We start from the raw sequence: 25946 nt of genomic DNA, 5'->3' as shown, positions 1-25946 counted from the left end.
CAGACACTAGACACTGGACACTAGACACTAGACACTGGACACTGGACACTGGACACTGGACACTGGACACTAGACACTAAACACTCGGACACTCGGACACTCGACACTCGACACTCGACATTGGACACTGGACACTGGACACTCAGTAACTAGACACTCAGACACTAGACACTGGACACTGGACACTAGAGACTAGACACACAGATACTCAGACACTCGGATACTCGGACACTCGACACTCGACACTCGACATTGGACACTGGACACTCAGTAACTAGACACTCAGACACTAGACACTAGACACTAGACACTAGACACTCGGACACTCGGACACTCGGACACTCGGACACTCGGATACTGGACACTAGACACTAATACACTCGACACTAGACACTCAGACTAGACACTAGACACTCGGACACTCGGACACTCAGACACTGTATATATATATATATATATATATATATATATATATATATATATATATATATATATATATATATATATATATATATATATATATATATACACTCAGACTCTAGACACTTAGACAATAGACTTTCAGACACTTGACACCATGCACTCAGACACTATATATATATATATATATATATATATATATATATATATATATATATATATATATATATATATATATATGTACTATTTCAATAGAAGGTAACGTAAATGTAAATAAAGAAATAGTTGACCCAACCATAAGACAGTTGAATTTTAGAAATTAAGAATTAGTGCAAATTGAATTAATTAATTCGATTAGTTACTAGTTATAATTTAGTGAGTGTTTTTGTAATATCTTCAACAAAACTTTGTTATATTTTTATTAAGTTCCGTTAAAACGTCTGTCTATTCTATTTTGATTTTAGAAAGAAAGTGGTTTTAAATTGGTTACACAAAAGCTTAAATTAAATACAAAAGAAATACATACCATAAATTCGTAAATACGATCACCTCTTTATCTTCCGTAAACATTTATAGTGGCTTATCCGAGTTTAATATTTTTCGTGTTAGGGAACCAGTATCGTATTTTTAATAATTTTCGTAAATTAAGCACCGAGCAGTAATTATATTATTTAAGAGTTGGCACTGGCCTTATGTTGACGAAACTGGAAAATTATTCTATGCAACCGTCTAGGAGTATCAACACAATAAAATAAATGAATATTCATAGTGCTGTACAAACTATTTACGAATGCCACAATGGGGATCGTGTAAACGACATTTCAAAGTCCTTAACTACTCGTATATGACAGTGCAAAGCTTATATTTGCTAGTTCTACTTGCAGATATGTGGCGAAATTTAAATTTTCAAGTAAGTAGTTATTTTCCTATTAATTTAGAAATAGAAAACAAAAATACTACTCCTAGATGGCGTATCGAGATAAAATATATACCATTTAGGATAGGACCTTTATGAGTATCACTGTGCAAACCGAACCCAATTTTGTGCATTTGTTTTTTTTTATGCTGAAACAAATATACATACAGACAAACAAAAAATCATTTCTAAAAATGATCATTTTGGCTTCTATTGTCCTAAGTGAGTACATAGGATACATTATGAACTGATTTACGCAGGTAAAGTGACGGGATACCGCTAGTCTGAAATACGCTAATAATTATGTATACACGATATTTGCGAAGAGATTTTGTTTTTATGGAGCTATATTTACTGGTAGTGGAATATCTTATATTATCTCGAAACTACCTATGTAACCCTTGTTTATCATTCACAATGGGACAGAGAAGCCTTTGTACTGAAATTATTTTTAGTGGCGATCTCTTTCGGCTTTGAAAAAAGAAAAAATACATTCCTAAAAACATCGTAACATTTTAAAAGGTAAGCTTGTTTGATATTGGGTATATTATAAACTAGACTTTATCACGCAGCTTCGTACGGATTTTGGAATAATATATAAAAATATAAATATACCATAAACTAGCTTTTGTATTGTTCAGTACGCGTGTATTAGGTGTATAAAGTTCGACCTTCACGGATGTAACTGTGTAACCGCATTCAATTCGGTGCATTTGGTTTTCACGTGGTGTCAGTATGAACGATCTTAATTACTATGTTTTTGGTGTTACTTTATTACCAAGTAGTGACGTTAACTGACAATAGATGGCGTAAAAAGTTAAAATGTAAAAAATACAAAATTGTTTGTTACTGTGTTTCGGTTTGAAGGGTGGGATATGGCGTGAATTTACAGGGTACAGAGGAATAACATCTGAGTCCTCAGGAATGGCAACGCATGGGGGGTATCATGGGCGAAACAGTATACTCTGTTAAGTCCATGGTACTGCTCATATCTTTCCATCAGGTGGTCCGTCAGCTTGTTTGCCATTCTAAGTTGTATAAAAAAATACATACATAAAATTTCTCTCCACTTATACATTAAATATATTTTTATTATTTGCAAGAATTAAAAAAAAAATTATCGCTATTACTCGTACTGTAACGTAGCGTTGTAAGTTTCCGATATAAATGTCAAAAGTCGTATCAACAATGGACGAGCCGTCAGCGTGCGGAACTTCCCTTAAACAAATTCAACTCGGCACGTTGTTGAATTTTGGGAATTTTGACACTTTTAAAACTGTCTGATTGATCAACCGGTTGATCAATCAGACAGTTGATAAGGAAAGAACACTTTTTATGTTTTTTTTTTTCTCATAATATTTGATCTTTATTACAACGAAAAGTTAAATTACATTTGGCTGGCCTATACTTTGGTCAACGCATTTCCATTGTTATTCAGCGTGGAAATGCAGCAAGTATCCTAGGCACCCTACCGGCTGGCAGTGATCTCAAAGAAATTTCTTATCTTTAAATAGAAAGAAAGAAAGAAAGAAAACATTTATTGACAACAACAAAAAGTTACATATATATATTAGTTATTAGTTATATATATATATATATATATATATACAAACATACAAATATATATTTATTTTTTAATAACTTATCTCTAATTATATATCTAGGTTATTTATACATCAATGTAATTAACATGTATCATTTAGAAATTAATTTTAAAGATTTATCGTTATTAAAAAATAATTAGCTATACATTTTTTTAATTAGACAACAATTACATATCTAAAAGTATGTGACCGATTAATTAATTAGTCAAAATGGGAAAATGATTGAGTCTCTTTATAAAAGAATGATCCTCATCATTGTAACGCCTCAGTTGTTTGTTGCTGATTAAAAGAATCCTTCATATCTTGCAAACGAGCTAATCGTCCGTCTGATTGAAAGTGATAAGCGTCGCTTAGAGACATAAACATCACAGAATATACTGTGATAGACTTGAGGAGTATGAGGTACCTTCGTTCCTTCACATCTTGTAATTTCCCTGCCATATCCAACCCATTAAACAATCATGTAAGTTGATTTAAGTTCATGTACTCGTAAGTTACTAGAAGTGAGAGTGAGATAGAGATACTCAAGCAGACGATTTTTGTACAATATTTCGATACTTATTTAATACATACTTAAGTAAATAATTTAAATAACGAAAAACAAGTATGTACAATAAAAAAAATTACAATATACTCGTAATACAATCATCATCATCATCATCTCAGCCATTCATGTCCACTGCGGAACATAGGCCTCCCCCATAGACATATAGTCATAAGTCCCCCAAAGTCATAAGCAGTGGTCAGAATCAATGCTCAGGAGCCAACTGTCATTCACTGACTCCCTGCAATGCAATTGAGGTCTTTATTCTATCTACTGGAAGGGAAGTAGGGGGAATCTTACACTGCGTTTGCCTGTACGGAGTTGCTACTCAAGAATCTTTCTCCCCATCAGTTGTCAGTTCTTCGAGCTATCTGACCAGCCCATTGCCACTTCAGCAATACAATACAATAATATAATCACAAAAATTTTATTTCTCTCTTATTTGACATAGATACGTACATAAAAAATATTTCATGACCATTTGGTTGGAATAGAAAAAAAGTTTGTTTTCCTTTACAAATTGTCAATCAGTGCAAACAAGATGTAATTACTAGACAGCATCCAATTTGTCCGACTGGTACATATATTATGTATGAACGCAAGTGCCTGCGACATGGCGAACTTTCTGAACTAACTCGACGAAAGAAATCCAATTCTCTCTATGTATATATATATATATATATATATATATGTTAATATATTATATCGGCGAAGCATAATCAAAGTTCAGCCAACGTTTTTTAAACTTTTAATTTGATGTAGTGACGGATTGTGGGTAAGTTGGGACTTGTTAATTAAAGAAATCTATGTAATTGATGGGCGAGGGGGGAAAGGGATTGTTAGCAACCTCCTGTTCTATCTACAGGCTGTGGTCACCACTATCCATCAGGTGAGCCGTCAGCTTGAAGGTTTGAAGGGTGGGATATGGCGTGAATTTACTGGGTACAGAGGAATAACACCTGAGTCCTCAGGAATGGCAACGCATGGGGGGTATCATGGGCGAAACAGTATACTCTGTTATGTTCATGGTACTGCTCATGTCTATAGGCGACGGTTACCACTTTCCGTCAGGTGGGCCGTCAGCTTGTTTGCCATTCTAAGTTGTATAAAAAAAAGCTTGTTTGCCATTCTAAGTTGCTTAAAAAAAACTCAGTATTAGCATCGAAGGCGTTCGAACTACGTAACTGTTGACACCAGAGGGCGCCACCTGCACACGAGTGGTAATAATCAATTGGGACATTAAATTTCCTTCTTACAAAGCCACTCTCTTACAGATTCAGATCCCATTGTGGGCCCATAACGTCTCATTGCGCAGAACTCATTAGTTGGACACAATGGGGGGTGAGCGGGTACGGGGGTGCGGGGCAGGGGGGGGGGTGTACTATTAGACGAATGTGGACTTGGCAGTGGGCCAATAAACGGGCTGAGTTTTATTGGAGCCACTGAATTTTCAACGGAATTATAGTCCGGAGTTCGATAGGAGATATTTGGCGGAGCAGAGCGGTGGAGCGGCTGTTGGTCATATATTTTTTAAAGTTAATTGCATTTTTAACCGACTTTGAAAACAATGCTTAAGTATACAAAAAAAAATATTTTTCAATATATAAAAAAGTTCTCAATTCCGATTAAAAAGTCAATCTGATCTGGGAAGTTTTTAATTTAATTTCTTGAAACGCTAAAAGAAGGAAAGAGAGAGATTCTTTTGATCAATAAAATGTGTCAAAATTTAATCAGCTCAACGTCATATTACCTGACTAAATTCTAATTTATTTTCTAATTGTCATTTCTAATAATATTTTATTTTATTTTGTTGGTGCAATAAACAGTTAAATAAGTAAATTAATTATAAAAAGTAAATTAATTTTTGCTTGTTTTGGGTATTCGATGTTCTCGATTATCCAAAACGTAAATATATGGGTTTAATTTAAAATCTAATTCGATTTGTTGCTAAATTAATTTACAGAGTATTTCTATGACAATTTAAATAAATATTGGTTACCTTTTTATCAATTGTATTGTATTTGACTATATTTTTTTATAGAATAGCAGACAAGCTGACGGCCCACCTGATGAAACGTGGTAACCGTCGCCTATAGACATGAGCAGTACCATGGACATAACAGAGTATACTGTTTCGCTCATGATACCCTCCATGCGTTGCCATTCCTGAGGCATCAGGTGTTATTCCTCTGTACCCTGTAAATTCCTGCTATATCCCATCCTTCAAACCGAAACAACCATGCAACAGCTTCTTCCCGGTAGAAACACGTTTGGACAGAGTTGGACTCTTCTGTAAACATAATAAATGACATAATAAATGACGTAATGAATGAATGAACGGAATTTACGAATGAATGAAATGAAACTATTGTTTTTTTATGAATATTTTTTTTTACATCTGAGGGTACTCTACGATGTTCACTATTCTATTGTTTGAAGTGTAAGTAATTAAAACCGGTACCTGTGATATTAGTTTTCACGGTGGGCGGGTGGAAAGGCAATTGTCCGAAATCGATAGATAATAACGATCACACTAGTAACGGCCGCCGGCTTCGCTCGCGTTTACTTAACAGTCTAAATCTATACTTATAATAAATTTTTAAAGAGGTCAATTCTGTACATGAAATATATTTCCAAAATAACTATCAGGCGGTGATTAGTGATCGATACTGATGCCAAAAATGCAATCAGTAAAATTTTTGTCTCTCTGTCTGTCTGTATGTTCGTTATAGAAACAAAAACTACTCGACGGATTTTAACGAAACGTGTTACTTATTCTTCATACTCCTGGGCAGGTTATGGTATACTTTTCATCACGCTATGATCAATAGGAGCAGAGCAGTGAAGGGAAATGTTAAAAATGTCCACCCGTGCGACGCCTGGACGGGCCGCTAGTTAATAATATAAAGAGGAGACCATTTGATTTTGTTTCTAATGGGTAAATTAAAAAAATAAATAACCGATTTTAATTATTCTTTCAACTACAGAAAGCTACATCACCAGCGAGTAGTTTTTTTTATGGATGCTAATGGAATGGTAACCCCGTCTGCGCGGGGGGAAGGGTCTGTTAGTAACGCGGATTACCAGTCGCATTGCTAGCAATATACACTGTCAGGTCGACCTCCACGTAGTTTAACTGACCTGCTTCATTCTCATCTATCATTCATCACTGGTATTATTACTTATTTTTTTCAGATATAAGCTCTTAATTACAGGTGTAATATTAAAAATAAATAAACAAAAAAAAAAGCCAACTAAAAGTGACTTCTTTGAACGGTTTTCCTACTTTTGACACCCATGCAAACGGCAAACAAATATATATATATATATATACATATTATTTATATATAGATGGATAGATAGATAGATAGTCCAATAAAAAAAAAAAAGATCAAATCCGGCCCTGTAACGTCACGGTCATTATCATTATGCGCTAGCGCATTACTGCGACACAAACGAGTCATTTGCCACATATTATATATGTATTTTCAATTTGTCCATCGATAATGATGCAGTTGAAAATTTTGTGTTTATTTTGTTTATTTTTTTCTTTGTACTCCTGTGACAGCATACAGAGTAGAAAGGTAAGGCAAAGGGATTTTCAAATCACGTCTGAAGAATTATTACCTCTCACAATGTTGATGTACGTACTTAAATAAAATAAATTTCATTTCATTTCATTTCATTATATTTGTGTATTATATATAATATATATCTATCTATTATCCCAAAGAGGGTTGATGTCAGGCAAGTGGCCGGTCGTAAAACTAAAAACCAAGTCTTTTTGTAGTATGGATAAAAATCATATTACGCCGACCCCAAATGATTGGGATAAGGGTAGGAAGATGATGATGATATATCTATCTATTTATATGTATTTTTTTTTTGGGTGAAAATGGTATGGTAACCCCGCCTGCGCTAACGGGATACGCTGGCGGAGCACCAGTGAAGGAGCCGCGAGGAGGTCGATCTGGTTGGGTATATTGTCAGCAATGGGATTCTCAGTCTCCATTACTAACAATCCCTCTTCCCCCACCTCATTGCTAGTAATACACCTTACTAGGTCGACCTCCTTGCGGTTCCTCCTGGAAACCATAATGGTTAATTCTTTTTCAATTGGTCACTATGGGCCTGTCATCCTGCACTGGTGCCCCGCCAGCGTATACCGATAACGCAAGCGGGGCTACTAATCCATCTTCGCCAATAAAAAAAAATATCAGAAAAATATATTTTTAACAATTTGAGTAAATAATTTATTTAATTAATTTTGTCCCAAATGATAAAATTAAATTTGTCCAGTAAAATTACTATTCGTTAATTAATTTAATTTATTAACCTAAAACGCACCGGTATTTCATATGAACGACGAGATAATTTGCAAATATATTGAATTAAATATATATTGAGTAATATAACATGAAATCGGCAAATTCAATTATCCATATGAATATTATAAATGGGAAAGTAAGTTTGTTTACTTATTACCTTATAGCGTTTTGTTTACCAGAGGGAGACTTTGTACAAAAGTCGTTTGCTTGGGCACCTCTGTCCTATTCGTGTTTCTACCGTGAAGCAGTTGTGTTTGCATGGCTGTGTTTCGGTTTGAAGGGTGGGATATGGCGTGTATTTACAGGGTACAGAGGAATAACACCTGAGTCCTCAGGAATGGCAACGCATCATAATGTTTATATTAATATTTATTCTATTTCAGCCACGACCTTGTTCTCAACAGTTCTCAATAGTTCTCGACAGGAAAAAGAAAACAGGGATATATTTACTTATCGGGATAAAAAATTGCCTATATCTCCTATATCTTGAATATATAATCTATAAGGTTTTTTTTTTATACAACTTAGAATGGGAAACAAGCTGACGGCCCACCTGATGGAAAGTGGTAACCGTCGCCTATAGACATAAGTACCGTGGACATAACAGAGTATACTGTTTCGCCCATGATACCCCCCATGCGTTGGCATTCCTGAGGACTCAGGTGTTATTCCTCTGTGCCCTGTAAATTCTTTTTTACTTTTGTACAAAGTCTCCCTCTGGTAATTGTATTTGTTTTTATGTTTGTCACCCAATAACACCGTCATTTGCAAACCGATTTGGGTTATTCTTTTTTTATCCGACAGTATATCTCGTACTTACAGATTAGTCCCATAAAAACACTATCAAAATTAGTGCTATAGTTAAGTTTTTAATTCGAAACAACTGGTCAGGACGAAATGGAGATTGAGTCAAACTATTGGGAACTTGATTGGGAAGACAGATTGTTAGTAATGCGGAGTACCAGTTCCATTGCTAGCAATATATCCTGGTAGGTCGACCTCCACATGGTTCTCCGTGGAAATCATTGTGCTGAATCCCAGGTGTTATTCATCACGATGGGCTAACTGACCTGCCTATTCATTCCTGTTTTTCCTCACTGATGCCCCGCCAGAGTATACCGTTAGCGCAGGTGGGGTTACCATTCCATTATCATCCATTAAAAAGACTATTTTGTTTGCAGAAACTCTTCAAACTGGAATTTCTATCAATAGAGAAATGCGACATACCTGAAAGCAAGATGGACCCCACGTCCCCCATAGAATCGAATGTTACCATGAGAAAGCCAAATAAAGATTCCACTTTCGTCAATATAGAATTAAATGTTACACGCAAATTTGGACCTTTACTCGTAAGTAGTCGAGTCTAATTTGACCCGACAACCGATGGGAAAGAAAATATCTTGAGTGGCGACCGCGTACGGCCAAACGTAGTGTAGGACGGCCCCCACTAGATGGAGTGATGATCTCAAATGCATTACAGGGAGTCAGTGGATGCAGGTGGCTCAGGACCGTTCTTGCTAGCAATGGGATTTTTAGTCTCCATTACTAACAATCCCTTTCCCCCCGTATCCAATACGGGGAGAAAGGTGGGTAAAGGGATTGGTTGTCTGGAAGAGATTGCTTTAGCGATAAGACCGCCTTTTGTACTTCATATACGTAACATCTCTCTCTCTTCAGTAATACAGTCTTGAGAGAGTAGTCGTGGTTTTTATAATGATAGCGGCCCGTCGATGAGGCTCTCCTTCCCGATTGAGGTCCTCGCAATGCGTCTCCATCTACTTCTGTTCGCCGCCAAGCGAGAGCATTCCACAATAGACTGCTGTGTGGCAGTTTTGACGAGGTCAATCCATCGCGTTGGTGTTCTACCCCGAGAACGTTTGCCTTGTTAACCCTTGGACAATTAGACGTTCCATACAATTTTTATTCCGGATTTAATATATGTAATATATGAAGTATAAAAGGCATTCTTTTTATATAAGCCGTTAATTGCTCAATAAGGATAATAGGCCTCCCCTTGGGAGGGGGGGGGGGGTTGCCAGTATTTACCACGCTTGACAGGCGGGTTGGCAACCAATCTAAGTTAGACTTCGGTGATGTTTGTGAAGCTAGAACAATGTAGATTTAAAATTTGTCTGCCTGTTTGTATGTTTGTTGCGGCATTATGGAAAGCTACTCGACTGTTTGAATGCTTATTTTCATACTTATCTTACTCAAGGTCTAATTAAAAATCTTGTTAATTTAAGACATATTTCTTTATCTTCATTTTGTGGAAGCTACCTACGCGTATTTTTAAAATCAACGCTTACAAAGGAGCGAGCAAAAGCCAATATTTAAATAATTCAATTTGGCTTCCAGATATCTTGCAGAACATACGAGGTGTCAGGTAATTCGAGAACACTTATTTACAATATGGAAAAGATACCATGTAAAAACACCGTCATAAGGCAGGTGCTCGCGTTTTTAAAAGTAAGACTCGACAGACGCTGCTGTTCTCGTCCTGTTAGTAATTGTTTTTTTATTTCTCATAAGCATGTTTCATTTTTCGAGGATTCTTTTTTGTATTCATTATATTGCATGAATTTTATCTCTTACTTCTTTTGTTTCTTGCGCCACCTTTCATTGCGTTTTCATAATTCTCGCTTGCCAAAGTGTCTCGTCTGTACCCTGTAAATTCACGCCATATCCCACCCTTCAAACCGAAACACAGATATACAGACGCAACTACTGCACGGTTGAAACACGAATGGGACAGAGGTACCCAAGCAAACGACTTTTGTACAAAGTCTCCCTCTGGTAGATGAGGTTACCATTCCATTATATCCTTAAAAATTACATATATAAATATATATTTTTAATATTTCAGGGTATATTTAAACACGAGAATGTAAACGTGAACAATTTCTCGTTTCTATTGACAAAAACGGTCACACAATCTGGAAAGTGAGTGATTTGAAATCATCATATTATATATCTTCACGCCAAGGCTCTTGCGGGATAGACACTGAGGACAGAGTGCTAAATATCTCATTCACACACGTTTTGCACTATCCACTTTCATATTATTTATATTACATTCATGCATGTGCATGCTAGGATATCTATATCCTGGTTTCCTTTGGACATGGCGGAAAGGTCATCGCCCATTTCGATATCGCCCATATCGGTCCAATAATTACTTTCGAATATGTTAAAGGTCTGTTATTCAATATTATTTTTTAGATAACAGTCTTTTTTTCGTTATTGGACCAATATATAGATATTGCAACTAATATATATATATATATATATATATATATATATATATATATATATATATATATATATATATATATATATATATATATATATATATATATATATATATATATACATATATATATATACATATATACATATATATATATATATATATATATATATATATATATATATATATATATATATAGTCACCTCTAATGTATGCAATAATCGAGATAACACGAGGTTTATTACGAGATTTCAAAAAAATATGGGTTTAGGTCACGTGATTATAAACTGGTCGGTTTTAATAACATAGGGAGAAAATTACCATGCGGTTCACCTGATGGTAAATAATTACGTCTGCCATAAGCACTAGCAACACCGAAGGAATTGCAAGTGTGTTACCGATCGCCTTTTAGGAAGGATATACCTTCTTTAGTGCTCTTCCGTTGGGAAATACTACAGCCGGGAATTGATGCAAGAGTTTAGTTGCTTATGCTTTAAGCTCCAATTTGTAAGGCGGTTTAAATTAATCTGTAAAACTGTCAGGTTTATGACCTCGTAAAAATAGTACTGCTTTTTTCTTAGTCGGTAATTTATTACAAATAGATAGATAGATAAATAATTTATTTACATTACTTACAGCACAAAAACAACAAAAGACATAAATGCACAGAAAAAAAAAGATAAAAAAAAATTACATATACAAAAAAAAAAAACAAAATGCATAAAATAAGCAACAATTTTATCAATCATTTTACCAATACTGAGTAAAGTCAATGTTTCACTGAACAATACGTGTAATGCAAGTAAAGTATGTTCTCTCTCTGTGTGTCCTTTCTCTATTTCTTACAGATACGCGTACGAAATAGAGTTTTCGTACAGGAACGGAGTAGCAATCTGTTACACAGTGTTGTGTGAAGTCACGGAGAATAAGAAGCAATAGTGAACATTTTTTATAAGTGGTACAGCTATGTTACTTTTTTTGCAATAAATTAATATTTGTGATGTTAATTAATTTTATTTTAATCATATTTTTTAATCACTATTACCTATTGTCTATAGGTAAATATGTTAAAATATATCAAAGTCATACAAATTATGAGGCTTTTATTACTTTTTAATACGCAATCAGATTATTTCAAATACAAATAAATAATTACAATTTACATAATATAATATATTGCGCTATGGACGGACATTGGACTCTTTCTATAAGAAATAATAGCAAGAGATGAAACGATGTTAAGACACATTATTTCACTACAATCATCATTAATTAATTAATTAATCATTATTAAGACTTTGTCCAAGTATTTCCAATTAAGATTAGACATTCTCGTTGTATTTTATATTAAATTTAAATGTTGAAGAATTTTTAGTTATGTAACCAATTGGACTTAGTTTTATACATTTAATACTTAATAATCTAAATAAAATAAAAAGGAATTTCTTATGCAACTTAGAATGACAAACAAGCTGACGGTTCACCTGATGGAAAGTGGTAACCGTCACCTATAGACATGAGCAGTACCATGGATATAACAGAGTATACTGTTTTGTCCATAATACTTCCATGCATTGCCATTCCTGAGAAATAAGATGTTATTCTTCCATGCCCTGAAATTTTACTGCCATATCACACCCTTCAAACCTGAATCAGCCACGTAAACATAACTGTTTCACGGCAAAAACACGAGTGGGTTATGGCAGTATCCATACAGTCGACTTTTGTACAAATATCCCTCTGAAGCGTATACATGGGGGATGGTGCCATTCCTGAGGACTCAGGTGTTATTCCTCTGCACCCTGTAAATTCACTGCCATATCCCACCCTTCAAACCGATAAAAAGGTATGTAAAATTTCCGATATTATTTACATTATAATAAGAGTCTTCCATTGTCAGCAAGGAAATTTGAGCCAGTTATGCCTCTAGCTTTATCACTGGATAAATAAAGAATCACATCAGCTATCTCCTCAGGCTCCGATATTCTCCGGAGTGCGACACCATTCCGGAAATTATCCCACGTGTCTTTAATTCCGGCGTTCTCCAAGAAATCAGTTCTCACCGGTCCTGGACTCACAGCGTTCACTCTCACTCCATAGGACGCCAGCTCTAAAGCAGCCCCTTTCGTGAAATGGTTAACCGCAGCTTTAGACAGAGAATATGCGTTTTGTTGTACCAATCTTACGGCGAAACCAGCGACACTCGATACATTTACAATGTTTCCTTTACTCTTAATTAGATGTGGCGTTGCCAATGTTGTTAGTTGAATGACGGCTCGCACGTTCGTACCCATAATCTTGTCATACGCGTCCACAACAGTCCCGTCCAAAATGGATCCGTACTTCGTGAATCCAGCATTGTTGATTAACACATCGAGTTTACCAAATTTGTTGATTGTTTCATTTATAATCCTTCTTGCATCTTCATCGATAGACACATCCGCTTTGATAACAAACGGTGCTTTACCAACATGTTTACACTTTTCAATAACATCGTTCAATTTCGCTTCGTTTCTACCAACTATGACGACGTCAGCTTCTTCTTTCGCATACTGTATTGCAGTTACCGCTCCAATACCAGAACTGGCGCCAGTAATGAGCACTACTTTACCGGAGAAACTCATGTTTGTAACTAATATTACACAACTGTAAGCTATAAGAGATAACGTTGCATTATATGAGCAAACAATTCTTGATATCTGCTGATATATACTCACCGACGACATTGTATGCACGATACGCGTCAATAAAACCGGGCCAAGTTCTTGCCGCGTATAATTTTTTTTAAATATTTTATACAGCAAATTTTTTTATAAAACTTAAAATGGCAAACAAGCTACAAGCAATGAATATATATCGTACATATTATGCATATTATTGAGTATATTGTAGCCATTTCTGGCAACTCCTTATTTAATATGATTCTGTATGTATCAGTCATGTCTCACACTTCAAAACGTATCTATATTTTCATGACTGAATTTACATGAAAATACAGATACAAGTACTTTATGGTAGAAATATGAACGGGGCAGCGATATTGAGGTAGAATACTTATATAAAATATTTTGCATGGGTTTCACTCTTACACATATACATTTTCCTAGTTTGACTCGTCAAAAACATGGCATATAGCTATTTTTCAAATTCTCTCGTATTCAAGAATATGTTGTGTATGTAAAAAGAAATTATTCTTTGATATGTATAAAATACGTATATAAATTACTTAACAAAACTTTATTTATTAAAAAACTGAGAGATATTTTTTTTCATACATTCTTTATTGCACTTGTAAATTACATGTTATATGGACAAGGGTGGACATATCTCTGACAGAGATCTCTTCCAGTCAACCCAATACAGTGAGAAAGCATGTCATTAGCGGGCAGCTGAAGTGCTACAACTATTAAATTTTTCTGATTATATTCAAATAATGTCTAGAATTTTACATTATTTTTTTCAATTAACCTTTGTATTTACTTGTATTACATATCATCATCTAGTTCTAAATTATGTAAAGCTTGTATTATGGGTATTACACACTTGATAAAAATACTTAAATATATTTTTGTATGTATACACATATTATTTATAGAAAACACCCAATATTCCTTTAGATAAAAAAAAATATATATATATATATATATATATATATATATATATATATATATATATATATATATATAATTCTATTATGGACTTGGCCTTGTTTTTCATGTATATTTTTTCATACATATACTACGTTTTGTGAAGGTCGCTGTTATCTAAAAATTTATAGATAAAGCATTGAAAGATACTGAGCATCATTATGTAAGAGCATTTATTTGGTATTTTTATTTTAGTAATCTTAAATAAGTATTAATAATGATGATTTACATCATTTCAGCCATTATCTGTCTGAGCTGCATAAGCAGTTGTGTTTGCATGGCTGTGTTTCGGTTTGATGGGTGGGATATGGCGTGAATTTACAGGGTACAGAGGAATAACCCCTGAGTCCTCAGGAAAAGTAACGCATGGGGAGTACTGCTCATGTATATAGGCGACGGTTACCACTTTCCATCAGGTGGGCCGTCAGCTTGTTTGCCATTCTAAGTTGTATAAAAAAAAATAAAAAAATAACATATTGTCGTATACACCTACTATTTGGGATAGACGTATTTTTGCAAAAGCAAAAGAATTATCGAAAATCGATTCACAAAAAAAAAATCATAAAAACATCAGGGTTTTTTTTTCGAAATAAATTTGGCGAATTGAAAATATGGAAGAACTTGAACTTCAACTCTTCTTGGAAGTCAGTTAAAAATCTATTACAAATTCATTAAAAGAAAAAAAAAAACAAAGTCAATGGAAAAAGGAGTCCTTTTTTCAAGTCGGCAGGGAAGCCAGCAAACAGCTTCTTATCCAATATCGCTGAAATGTAATTCAGCTAAATTTATAGATACCAGTCGTGAATATATTAGGTAGGAGCAGAGAAAACTGCGCTGATTTATATAATGCGGTCGCTTTAAAGCGCTGCAGCGGCCATTTTATCGCGTATTGATGGTGAGTTTGGGAAAAGAGAAATTTATTCAATATTAAATGAGTCTTTTTTATATAGGGGGTATGAAAAAACAAGGCATTTTGGGTATAATATTTATTTATAATGTCAAGCTAGGATATGTATTGTTTTATGACACAGCTCCTACATATATCCTAACATATTTTAGTTTTGTTAGTAATGGGATCTAGAAGTTCCATTGCTAGCAACATACCCTATCAGGTCGACCTCCACGCGGTTCCCCCTGGAAACCATCGTGGTTAATTCTCACGGAATTCTTCACGATGGGCTAACTGACCTGCTTTCACCTTCACCTATCACCTCTCACTGGTGCTCCGTCAGCGTATACCGATAGCGCAGGCGCAGGTTACTATTCCATTTTCATCCATTAAAAAAAAAACATATCCTTGCTAATCATACACACATATTTTTTTTACTCAAAAGAATTAATTTTCTAGAGTAATTTTTTCAAAACCTTAAGGGGGTTTGAGTGATTTAATCCTGGAAACAGGAGCCAGCTATTATATACTGCCTCTGAGCTTTCAAGTTTGAATGAATAATGAATTGAATGATTAAATAACAGTGTAGCCACTTTTTTCAAGGCCGGGGGACAGGCTAAGAAAATTCATAATTCAAATTTATTATTAGAACAAAATTTAGCCTGAAAAGTAATATGCGAATGAATGCACCCTGCATATAATTAATCCAAGTCGAAATTTTAGTTATTTTTTTTTTATTTTCCATCCAAAAAGAGCAGTTTTTACAACTAAAAACACAGGTCCAACGAAAAACTAAATTTCTTCATAGATTAAGTGACTATTTGTAGGTAGATAGTGCACTAGAACTTTATTTTATTTTTCATTTTACACAACTGTGTAAAAAAAGGAGGGAATCGTTTTGAGGATAAATATACGTGATGTTACGTGGTCTCGGCATAGAATAGGCCACAAATTTTCCCGTAGGAGTCGTAAGAGGCGACTAAAGGAAGGCGAGGTGATGGGCAGCAGCGTCCATCTTAACACATTTCCAAAGTCTAACTGCGGTTGCCAATCCGCCTGTTAAGCGTGGCAAGTACTGGTAAAACTCCATAAGGAGGCTTATGTTCAGCAGTGGACAGCTGATGATGATGATTCATATATGGAAGTTTCTTAATTCTACTGTATGTAATCTCTAAATGCCTGAATGTTGAATGTATGGAATATTGGTAGAGGATTTTAAATGTGTTGTTGTGTGTTAAAATACATATCATCCCATGTCACAATGACTACGATTTTTATTAAAAAAAGTTTTTTTTTTAAATGACATTTGTATTTTTTTAATTTGCAGATCAAAATACACATGCTTTTCGTTAATTTTTAGTTAAATCGATATTTTAATAAGACTGCGATGTTGCTCCATCTATAGCTTGAATATCAATGGACATATTAAAATATATCGCAAAACATACGAGAGCAGTACAGGACAAGGTTTTTATCCATTTTCGATTCCACTTCGTAGATATATCTGGAATTAAAATGAATAATGTTAGATTGTTGCCTCTTTATCTTGCTTTTATGCAACTAAGTTTATGTACTAGAGGGAGACTTTGTACAAAAGTCGTTTACTTGGGCACTTCTGTCCCATTCGTGTTTCTACCGTGAAGTAGTGGTGTTTGCATGGCTGTTTCGGTTTAAAGAGTGGGATATGGCAGTGAATTTATTGTGTACAGAGGAATAAGACCTAAGTCCTCCAGAATGGCAACGCATGGGGATTATCATGGGCGTAAAAGTATACTCTGTTATGTCCTTGGGACTGCTCATGTCTATAGGCGACGGTTACCACTTTTCATCAGGTGGGCCATCAGCTTGTTTGCCATTCTAAGTTGTATAAAAAAAAGTCTTTCGTTATATCAAGTTATTCCCTATAAATATATAAGAATTATTTCGGGTTTGTTTTCATTTTCTCATCTCATTTCAGGTAAGAAACCAGCCATTATTATTGTAAATAACTAAGTTTAAACGTCACAAGCTCCCAGTCACGCTTTGTTGTGATTGTATTTAACGCTACAGTGGCTAGTGACGTGACAAGTCAAGCTGACTCGAGTACTATGGGTGTTTCATGTATAGAAATATCTGTGTATTATAGTTACAATATAGATACGCCATTTATGGTAAAATATGGAGGCGTAATAACCTATTAATGTAACATCTGTAATACCCATATTTGAGCAAATATATTATATTATTATTATAGATAGATAGATAATTTAATTGCATTACTTACAGCAACAAATAACAATACAAACATACACATAATACAGACATACACAGTAAAAAGAGATGAAAGAATGAAAAACAAAAAAGCAACAAAAAAAGCACAAAAAGCAAGATATATGAAACAACAATTTCTTTCTTTTATGCCCTCAAAAGAACAATGTATTGGTATTCTCTTGTGGCCAAGAACCAGTTGCGAAATTCGGAAAAAAAATTCGAAAGAAAAAAGGCCAGAATTCCATTCTCTTTTAAATGATACCATAATATGTGAATACCAAAACAGATTAACTCGGTAGGTACATCACTAACAGTGGTAACGTCAAAATGGCGGCGGGAAAAGGGCGGGAACGCAGCAAACTAAATGATAAAGTCATAGTAAATTGTGATTGTAATAAATAATGGTATCTTTATGGTAATTATGTTTATGGCTACTCACCTGCCGGGTCCTGGTACCGATTTTGTTAGAATCCAAGCTAACGTGGCAATGTTAAATTTTTTCATGTAATAAACTCCCTGAAATATTGTCTATGTTCTATTATTAAATTTCGTAAGCATTTGATAATTTACGGTCGCCATATTTGTTTGCTGTGTGGTCTGGGCTTAGTATCGGCCACTCCCTCCTTTCCCGTGGGTGTCGTAAGAGGCGACTAAGGGAACTAAATAGTCGAGGGATGGGCAGCAGCGTCCCTTTTAAAACTTCATCAAAGACTAACTGCGGTTGCCAACCCGCGTGCTAAGCGTGGCAACAACTGGCAAAATCCCTTCATGGTAAAGACCTGTGTTCAGCAGTGGACAGTTAACGGCTGATATGATGATGAAGTCATCATGTTACAGTTTACTAGCTATATCGTGCGACTTCGCCTTTGTACATAAAGTATCTTACATGGTAAGGTATGAACTACCTTATCTTACTATGTTTTCTGCTGTGAAGCAGCTGCATGGCTGCGTCTCGGTTTGAAGGGTGAGATATGGCAGTGAATTTACAGGGTACAGAGGAATAATACCTGAGTCCTCAGGATTGGCAACGTATGAGGAGTGTCTTAGGCATAATAGTATACTCTGTTATGTCCATGGTGCTGTTCATATCTATAGGCGACGGTTACCACTTTCCATCAGGTGGGCCGCCAGCTTGTTTGCCATTCTAAGTTGTATAAAAAAAATACCTTAGTCCTCAGGATTGGCAAGGTATGAGGGATGTCTTAGGATACTCTGTTATATCCATGGCGCTGTTCATATCTATAGGCGACGGTTACCACTTTCCATCAGGTGGACCGTCAGTTTGCTATTCTAAATGTCAAACAAAAAACATACGGATTCCATATAGCAGTCCTTATCAACAGGCAGCTTGTACATGTTTATCCATTTATACGTCAATGGGTTGTGACAATTGACATCGTTTACCGTGAAAAGTAAGTTTTCCTTCTCGTTATTAATCTTATAAAGTCTAACTGAAACCTGAAAGGCAAAAAATACATATTAAAATCAATAAAACATAATTTTCATGTGGTCCTGGCATAGAATAGGCCACCACTTCCTTTCCCGTGGGTGTCGTAAGAGGCGACTAAGGGAGGGCGAGTGATAAGCAGCAAGGTCCCTCTTAGAACATCTCTAAAGACTAACTACGGTTGCCAACCGGTTGCGTTGGGGGGAAAGGGATTGTTAGTAATGGAGACTGAGAATCCCATTGCTAACATTATACCCAACCAGATCGACCTCCTCGCGGTTCCCCCTGGAAACTATCACGGTTAAGTCCTGATGAATTCATCATGATAGGCCAACTGGCCTGTTTTCATTCTCATCTATCACCCTTCACTGGTGCTCCGCCAGCGTATCCCGTTAGCGCAGGCGGGGTTACCATACCATTTTTACTCATCAAAAAAAAAAAAAATCGGTTGCGTTTGTGATGAAAATAAACTTGCCATATCATATCAACCATTTGTCCACTTCTGAACATAAGCCCCGCCGCCATCAGGGCGGATTTGCCAATAGTTGCTACGCTTTTGGCCGGATTGGGGACCAGAGGGAGACTGTACAAAAGTCGATTGCTTGGGTACCTCTGTCCCATTCGTGTTTCAACCGTGAAGCAGCTGTGTTTGCATGGCTGTGTTTCGGTTTGAAGGGTGGGATATAGCGTGAATTTACAGGGTACAGAGGAATAACACCTGAGTCCTCAGGAATGGCAACGCATGGAGGGTATCATGGGCGAAACAGTATACTCTGTTATGTCCACGGTATTGCTCATGTCTACAGGCGACGGTTACCACTTTCCATCAGGTGGACCGTCAGCTTGTTTGCCATTCTAAGTTGTATGAAAAAAAAAGTTAGACTTTAATTGTATTTCAAGAGGGACACTAATGCCTATCCCTCGACCACTAAATTCCCTTGGTTATCTCTTATGACACATACGGGATGGGAAAAAAACTTGCGACATTAAAAATAATTGTCACTTCAATGAAGTTAATCTAATTTAAAGTGACAAGTTTCTTACTTCAGAAGCACTTCACAGACGCAAGGGATAGGAAGGGATGGCCTATTCTACGCCGGGACCAGACTTTTTACGAGTTTATTTAAAGAAAGATTATTCTGTTCTTTACCGCCATAGGTCCAATTCTTCTACTTATATTGAAGTTAACATCTACTTCTGTGGTCAGTTTGTCAACGATTCTCAGGTGGGTCTCAACGGATATGGCCGAGTTATCGTTCACATTACATTTGTCGATCTGGACCAATTTCATAGAGTACCTTTGATTTTTCTGAAAAAAAAAATCTAGTATTTCAATGTAATAGCTACCGATTTCATTTACATGTAAATCGATAAAGCTCGAGTAGTTTCAGGACCATTCGGGACCATTAATTTTGAGAAGCTGTGATGCGGGCATTAGCCTGATTGTGCGTCTCAAATGTAATAAAATTAATTGATAAGTAACCTCACCATTATTAATTTAAAAAAATAAACTGCAGAGCAAAATTTCTTATAAAAGTGGTCTACTTGGGTACGTCTGTCCCACTCGTGTTTCTGCCGTGAAATAGCTGTTCGTATCTGTTTTAGATTATATAGTCTGTAGGCGACGGTTACAATTTCCCATCAGGCGGGCCGTCAGCTTGTTCATGAATACGAATACAAATTGTGCAGTTTTGAACTTGTAACTCTGGGAAGGGGAGACGATGAGTTAAATTGCTTCACCATTAAGGTTTATTAAATTTTATTTCATTCATTTCCATTTATTTATTCTTTATTTACCACTTTTAAAACATTTTTTGATTCAAAATTAATCTCTTGTTTCTAGATAGTTAGTCACTCAAGAGACAGAGGGCTAAAGTAGATACTGGAGTTCATTAAGCTCATCGTCATCATCATATCAGCCTTTAACTGTCCACTGCTGGACATAAGCGTCCCACTTTGATGGGTTCTGTCAGTAGTTACTACGCTGGCTGTGTTTCGGTTTGAAGGGTGGGATATGGCGCGAATTTACAGGGTACAGAGGAATATCATCTGAGTCCTCAGGAATGGCAACGCATGGGGAGTATCATGGGCGAAACAGTATACTCTGTTATGTCCATGGTACTGCTCATGTCTATAGGCGACGGTTACCACTTTCCATTAGGTGGACCGTCAGCTTGTTTGCCATTCTAAGTTGTACAAAAAAAAAACAGTTAGGCTTTAGAAGTATTTTAGGACGGATACTGCCCTCCCATTGACCAATAATTAATTAATTTTTTTTAATGGATGATAATGGAATGGCAACCCCGTCTGCTAACGGTATAAGCTGGCGACGGACTAGTGAGGGATGAAAGATGAGGATGAAAAGGCAGGTCAATTAGCCCATCGTGATGAATACACCTGGTATTCAGAACGACGCTTTCCAGTTAGAACCGCGTGGTCAACCTGCTAGGTGATATTGCTAGCAATGGGACTGGTAGCCCGCATTGCTAGCAATCCCTTCTGCCCCTTGCGTTGATCAGTTAAAAATTAATATAAACCTTTGCGTTAGAATATTCCATAAAAAGCAAAAAAGTTCCATAGACAATGCATAAGTTTGATAACTGCATGCTGTATGCTTACCCCACAGAGGATGGAGGGAAAATAATAATAAAAAAAAACAACATTGTCAAACTGGCCATAGTGGTAAAAGTTAATGAGCTGTGTCTGTAAGTGCAGTTCATTTGTTTGTTTGTTTAACTGACGCATACCGCATCGGATTGGTAGCTTCAAGGTTCTGTATATATATATATATCTTATATATAAAATTCTCGTGTCGCGGTGTTTGTTACCAAACTCCTCCGAAACGACTTTACCGATATTTATGAAATTTTGTGTGCATATGCATAGGTCTGAGAATCGGCCAACATCTATTTTACATACCCGTCAATGATAACAGTGACCCACCCCAAAATATTGTTTTTTATTTTTTTTGACAATTTTTTTTTATTTTTATTTTATTATAATTTATAGCATTGAAAAATACATACAACTTTAAATTTTCATCATTTTAGTACCAACCCCTGTATTTTAATTGTGATTTTTATATTTCGCAATAAGTGGTAAAACAACGTTTACGGGGTCAGCTAGTATATATATATTTTAATGGGTGAAAATGGAAAGGTAGCCGTGCCCGCGCTATCGGTATACACCGACGGGGCGCCAGTAGAAGATGATAGGTGAGAATGAATACAGGTCAGTTAGCCCACCGTGTAGAATTATACAAGAATTAACCATGATGGTTTCCGGGGGGGAACTGTGTGGAGGTCGACCTGAGAGGGTATATTGTTAGCAATAAGGCTATTAGACCTTATAAGCAACAATTCCTTCCCCCCAGGTACTTTATATTAAAAAATTACAGCTTATTTATTTTCATCCGACTTAAAAAATAGAGGTTGTCTTTTTGAACGCATTTTTATATGTTGCTTTTCAGATAAATCTTTTTACATGTTAGATACTATTTACTTTCTAATAAATGTTGCCAACCCTGAAAAAACCCTTTACCGTTTTTTTGAAACCCCCCCTTCCTCCGTCTCTTGCGAAAATCTGGACAGGGAGCTCATTCCGTAACCTAAGCGTTCAAGGGGGAAACATTTCTGAAACCACGCGATACGCGACCATCTAAACTCTAAAGTATGAGGGTAACCTCCCTGTTGGTAGCGAGTTGTATGTATTATATTTTTTTAATGAACGATAATAAAATGGTAACCCCGCCGGCGCTAACAGTATACGCTGACGAGGCACCAGTGAGGGATGATAGGTGAGAATCAAAAAGCAGGTCAGTTAGCCCATCGTGATGAACACACCTGGAATACAGTTCGATGGCTTCCAGAGGTAGCCATCGAGTGTAGACCTGAAAGGGTTTTTTTTTTGATGGGTGAAAATGGAATGGTAACCCCGCCTGCGCTAACGGGATACGCTGGCGGAGCACCAGTGGAGGGTGATAGATGAAAATCAAAACAGGACAGTCAGCCCATCATGATGGATTCATCAGGAATTAACCATGATAGTTTCCAGGGAGAACCGCGAGGAGGTCGACCTGGTTGGGTATATTGCTAGCAATGAGATTCTCAGTCTCCATTACTAACAATCCCTTTCCCCCCAACCTGAAAGGGTATCCGCATTACTAATAATCCCTCTCCCCCTGATATACTATGTTATCATTTTATGTATATATAATTAACTATAATTACAGCACTATATAGATAGATAGATAGATAGATACTCTTTATTGTTTCCTCCAAAGGATTACAATAGTAAACTTATTATAAATATAAACAATTACAAGAAATAATCACAATGAGAAAACAATGGGCGGCCTTATCGCCTATCGATCTTTTCCAGGCAACCTTTGGATGGAATAATACTATACATACAACATATATATTTACTAAATAATTTAGATTATCTATAATCACTTCAAATCGATTTATAACGAGCACTAATATCGAAATAATTGTTATAGGTATGTATGTCATTCGAATAGGCAGTGACCTTTATTAAATAAACATAATTATACTAAATAACGTTGGAGAAATAATAATTATTATAGATTTGTGGTATTTTTTTTTATACCACTGAGGTGGCAAACAAGCATACGGCCCACCTGAATTTGCTGGGTACAGAGGAATAATACCCGAGTCCTCAGGAATGGCAACGCATGGGGGTATCATGGGCTAAACAGTATACTCTGTTATGTCCACGGTACTGCTCATATCTATAGGGGACGGTTACCACTTTCCATCAGGTGGGCCGTCAGCTTGCTTGCCATTCTAAGTTGTATAAAAATAAAAACCTGATGGTAAGTGGTTACCGTAGCCTATGAACGCCTGCAATACCAGGGGTATTACGCTTGCGATGCCGACCCTGAAGAAACCTCTTTACCCCCTCTTTGAAGGACCCCACGCTGTAGTCTCTTGGAATAACCTCGGCAGGGAGTTCATTCCATAACTTGAGTGTATTTTTTTTAATAGGTGATAATGAAATGGTAACCCCGCCTGCGCTATCGGTATACGCTGGCGGGGCACCAGTGAGGTGACGATGAAAGCAGGTCAGTTAGTCCATCGTGATGAATTCCACTAGAATTGACCACGATGGTTTCCAGGGCGAACCGCGTGCAGGTCGACTTGATAGGGTGTGTTCCTAGCAATGGGGCTGTTAGACCCCATTACTAACAATCCCTTTCCACCAAAATTTTTTGTATTTTTACTATTATCTTTTATATATTTTATAGGAATGAGCATTATATAATTTTAAAACAAGGTCGTGATCATCATCATTCCAGCCGTTAGCTGTCCACTGCTGGACATAGGTCTCTTCATAATATTGAAGAAACAAATGTCATCATAATTACCTTTTGCGGGCTACACTTTACTCTTCTTCTTAAAGCCATATGCCTCTCAGGCGAAGGGGTGGCCTTATCTATTTTTTTTTAATTCTACCACACGGCCAATGCATACTGGCAACCACTAATGGTTTAAAACTATTTAATTGTATAACATAAACATACAAATAAACTATCTTTCATTGTGGCAAAACATGTTATGTATTTCGATTTAAAACTCAACCGATTTCAATATAATTCCTATAGGACCAGTCAGTAAGTATTTCCTTTTAGATAAAAAAAAAAAGAATTTTCCAAATGGTTTTATAACTAAGTTATGAGGTAACAGAAATACTACTAAGATTGAGAACTTCACGACTTTTTGACGTCGGTTAAAAAGTCACAAGCTATAAACAAGTAAGGAATTAATAGACGAAACAAAAGATTTGAAAGGAATATCAAGGGAACGCTCTCGGCGCTTCTCACTCGTAGATTTGTGGCGGGAATTGAAAGCGGTATACATTAATTGACAACGACCCTCCCTGGAGACTTACTCTGCCAATTTGTATATGATTTAATACTTTACGATGCAATAATATACTTCTTTATGCAACTTAGAATAGCAAACAGGCTGACCTACGATGCGATAATGAGGGAGTTGTTAGTAATGGGCACTAAAGTCCCCTCTTGACGAAATATATTGTTGTTCTATCTACCGTTACTGTCCACTGATGAATATAGTATCTCCCAAAAAGGGGTTTTGCAAGTAGTTGCCACGTTTGGTTGGCGGATTGGCAACCGTAGTTTAGCTTTTGATGTTTCAAGAGGTACGTTGCTGCCTATCCCTCTAGCATAAGCTCCCTTAGTTGCTGCTTTCGACACCCACAGGAAAGAAAGGGATGGCCTATTCTATGCCGGGACCACACGGCTAGTGCTAGAAATACGAGTATACTCTCTGGAAGGGACAGTCCTGAGCCACCTGCATCTACTGACTTCCTGCAATGCATTTGAGGTCGTCACTCCATCTATTGGGGAGTCGTCCTATGCTGCGTTCTTTTTTTATCCTATAAAACATTGTGTCCCACAAAAAAACCTTAAACATTTGATTTAAATACTAAAATACTGAACGGATTTTCATAAAATTTCTATGGGACCGGGATCTATGAATATATAATCGTACCATTTTTCACTGTTACAATTTTTTTTTTATACAACCTAGAATGGCAAACAAGCTGACGGCCCACCTGATGGAAAGTGGTAACCGTCGCCTATACACATGACTAACATAGTATACT

General features: G+C 36.2%; 2 protein-coding genes across 3 annotated transcripts; one reads left to right on the top strand and one right to left on the bottom strand.

The window, feature by feature from the left end:
- The first annotated feature begins 1765 nt into the window (after positions 1–1765).
- On the top strand, positions 1766–10792 carry LOC116412840 (uncharacterized). Of its 2 annotated transcripts, none has more exons than XM_052891966.1 (4): positions 1766–1858; positions 8994–9161; positions 10168–10311; positions 10676–10792. In XM_052891966.1, exons 2-4 carry the CDS (start codon positions 9051–9053, stop codon positions 10754–10756), a joined length of 336 nt encoding a protein of 111 aa, XP_052747926.1. In that variant the 5' UTR covers positions 1766–1858; positions 8994–9050; the 3' UTR covers positions 10757–10792. The 2 variants fall into 2 exon arrangements, with proteins under 2 accessions (XP_052747926.1, XP_031764249.1); XM_031908389.2 differs by lacking the exon at positions 1766–1858 and adding an exon at positions 6957–7068.
- A 1359-nt stretch (positions 10793–12151) lies between these two features.
- LOC113514321 (3-oxoacyl-[acyl-carrier-protein] reductase FabG-like) lies at positions 12152–13717 on the bottom strand. The gene has a single exon (XM_026898382.3). It carries the CDS (start codon positions 13681–13683, stop codon positions 12934–12936), a length of 750 nt encoding a protein of 249 aa, XP_026754183.2. The 5' UTR covers positions 13684–13717; the 3' UTR covers positions 12152–12933.
- Between the last annotated feature and the right edge of the window lie 12229 nt (positions 13718–25946).

Source organism: Galleria mellonella, unplaced genomic scaffold (genome assembly GCF_026898425.1).
Source record: "Galleria mellonella isolate WM207_F2 unplaced genomic scaffold, CSIRO_AGI_GalMel_v1 utg146, whole genome shotgun sequence".
NCBI classification, from domain to species: domain Eukaryota; kingdom Metazoa; phylum Arthropoda; class Insecta; order Lepidoptera; family Pyralidae; genus Galleria; species Galleria mellonella.
This window is presented reverse-complemented; position numbering and strand designations above follow the sequence as displayed.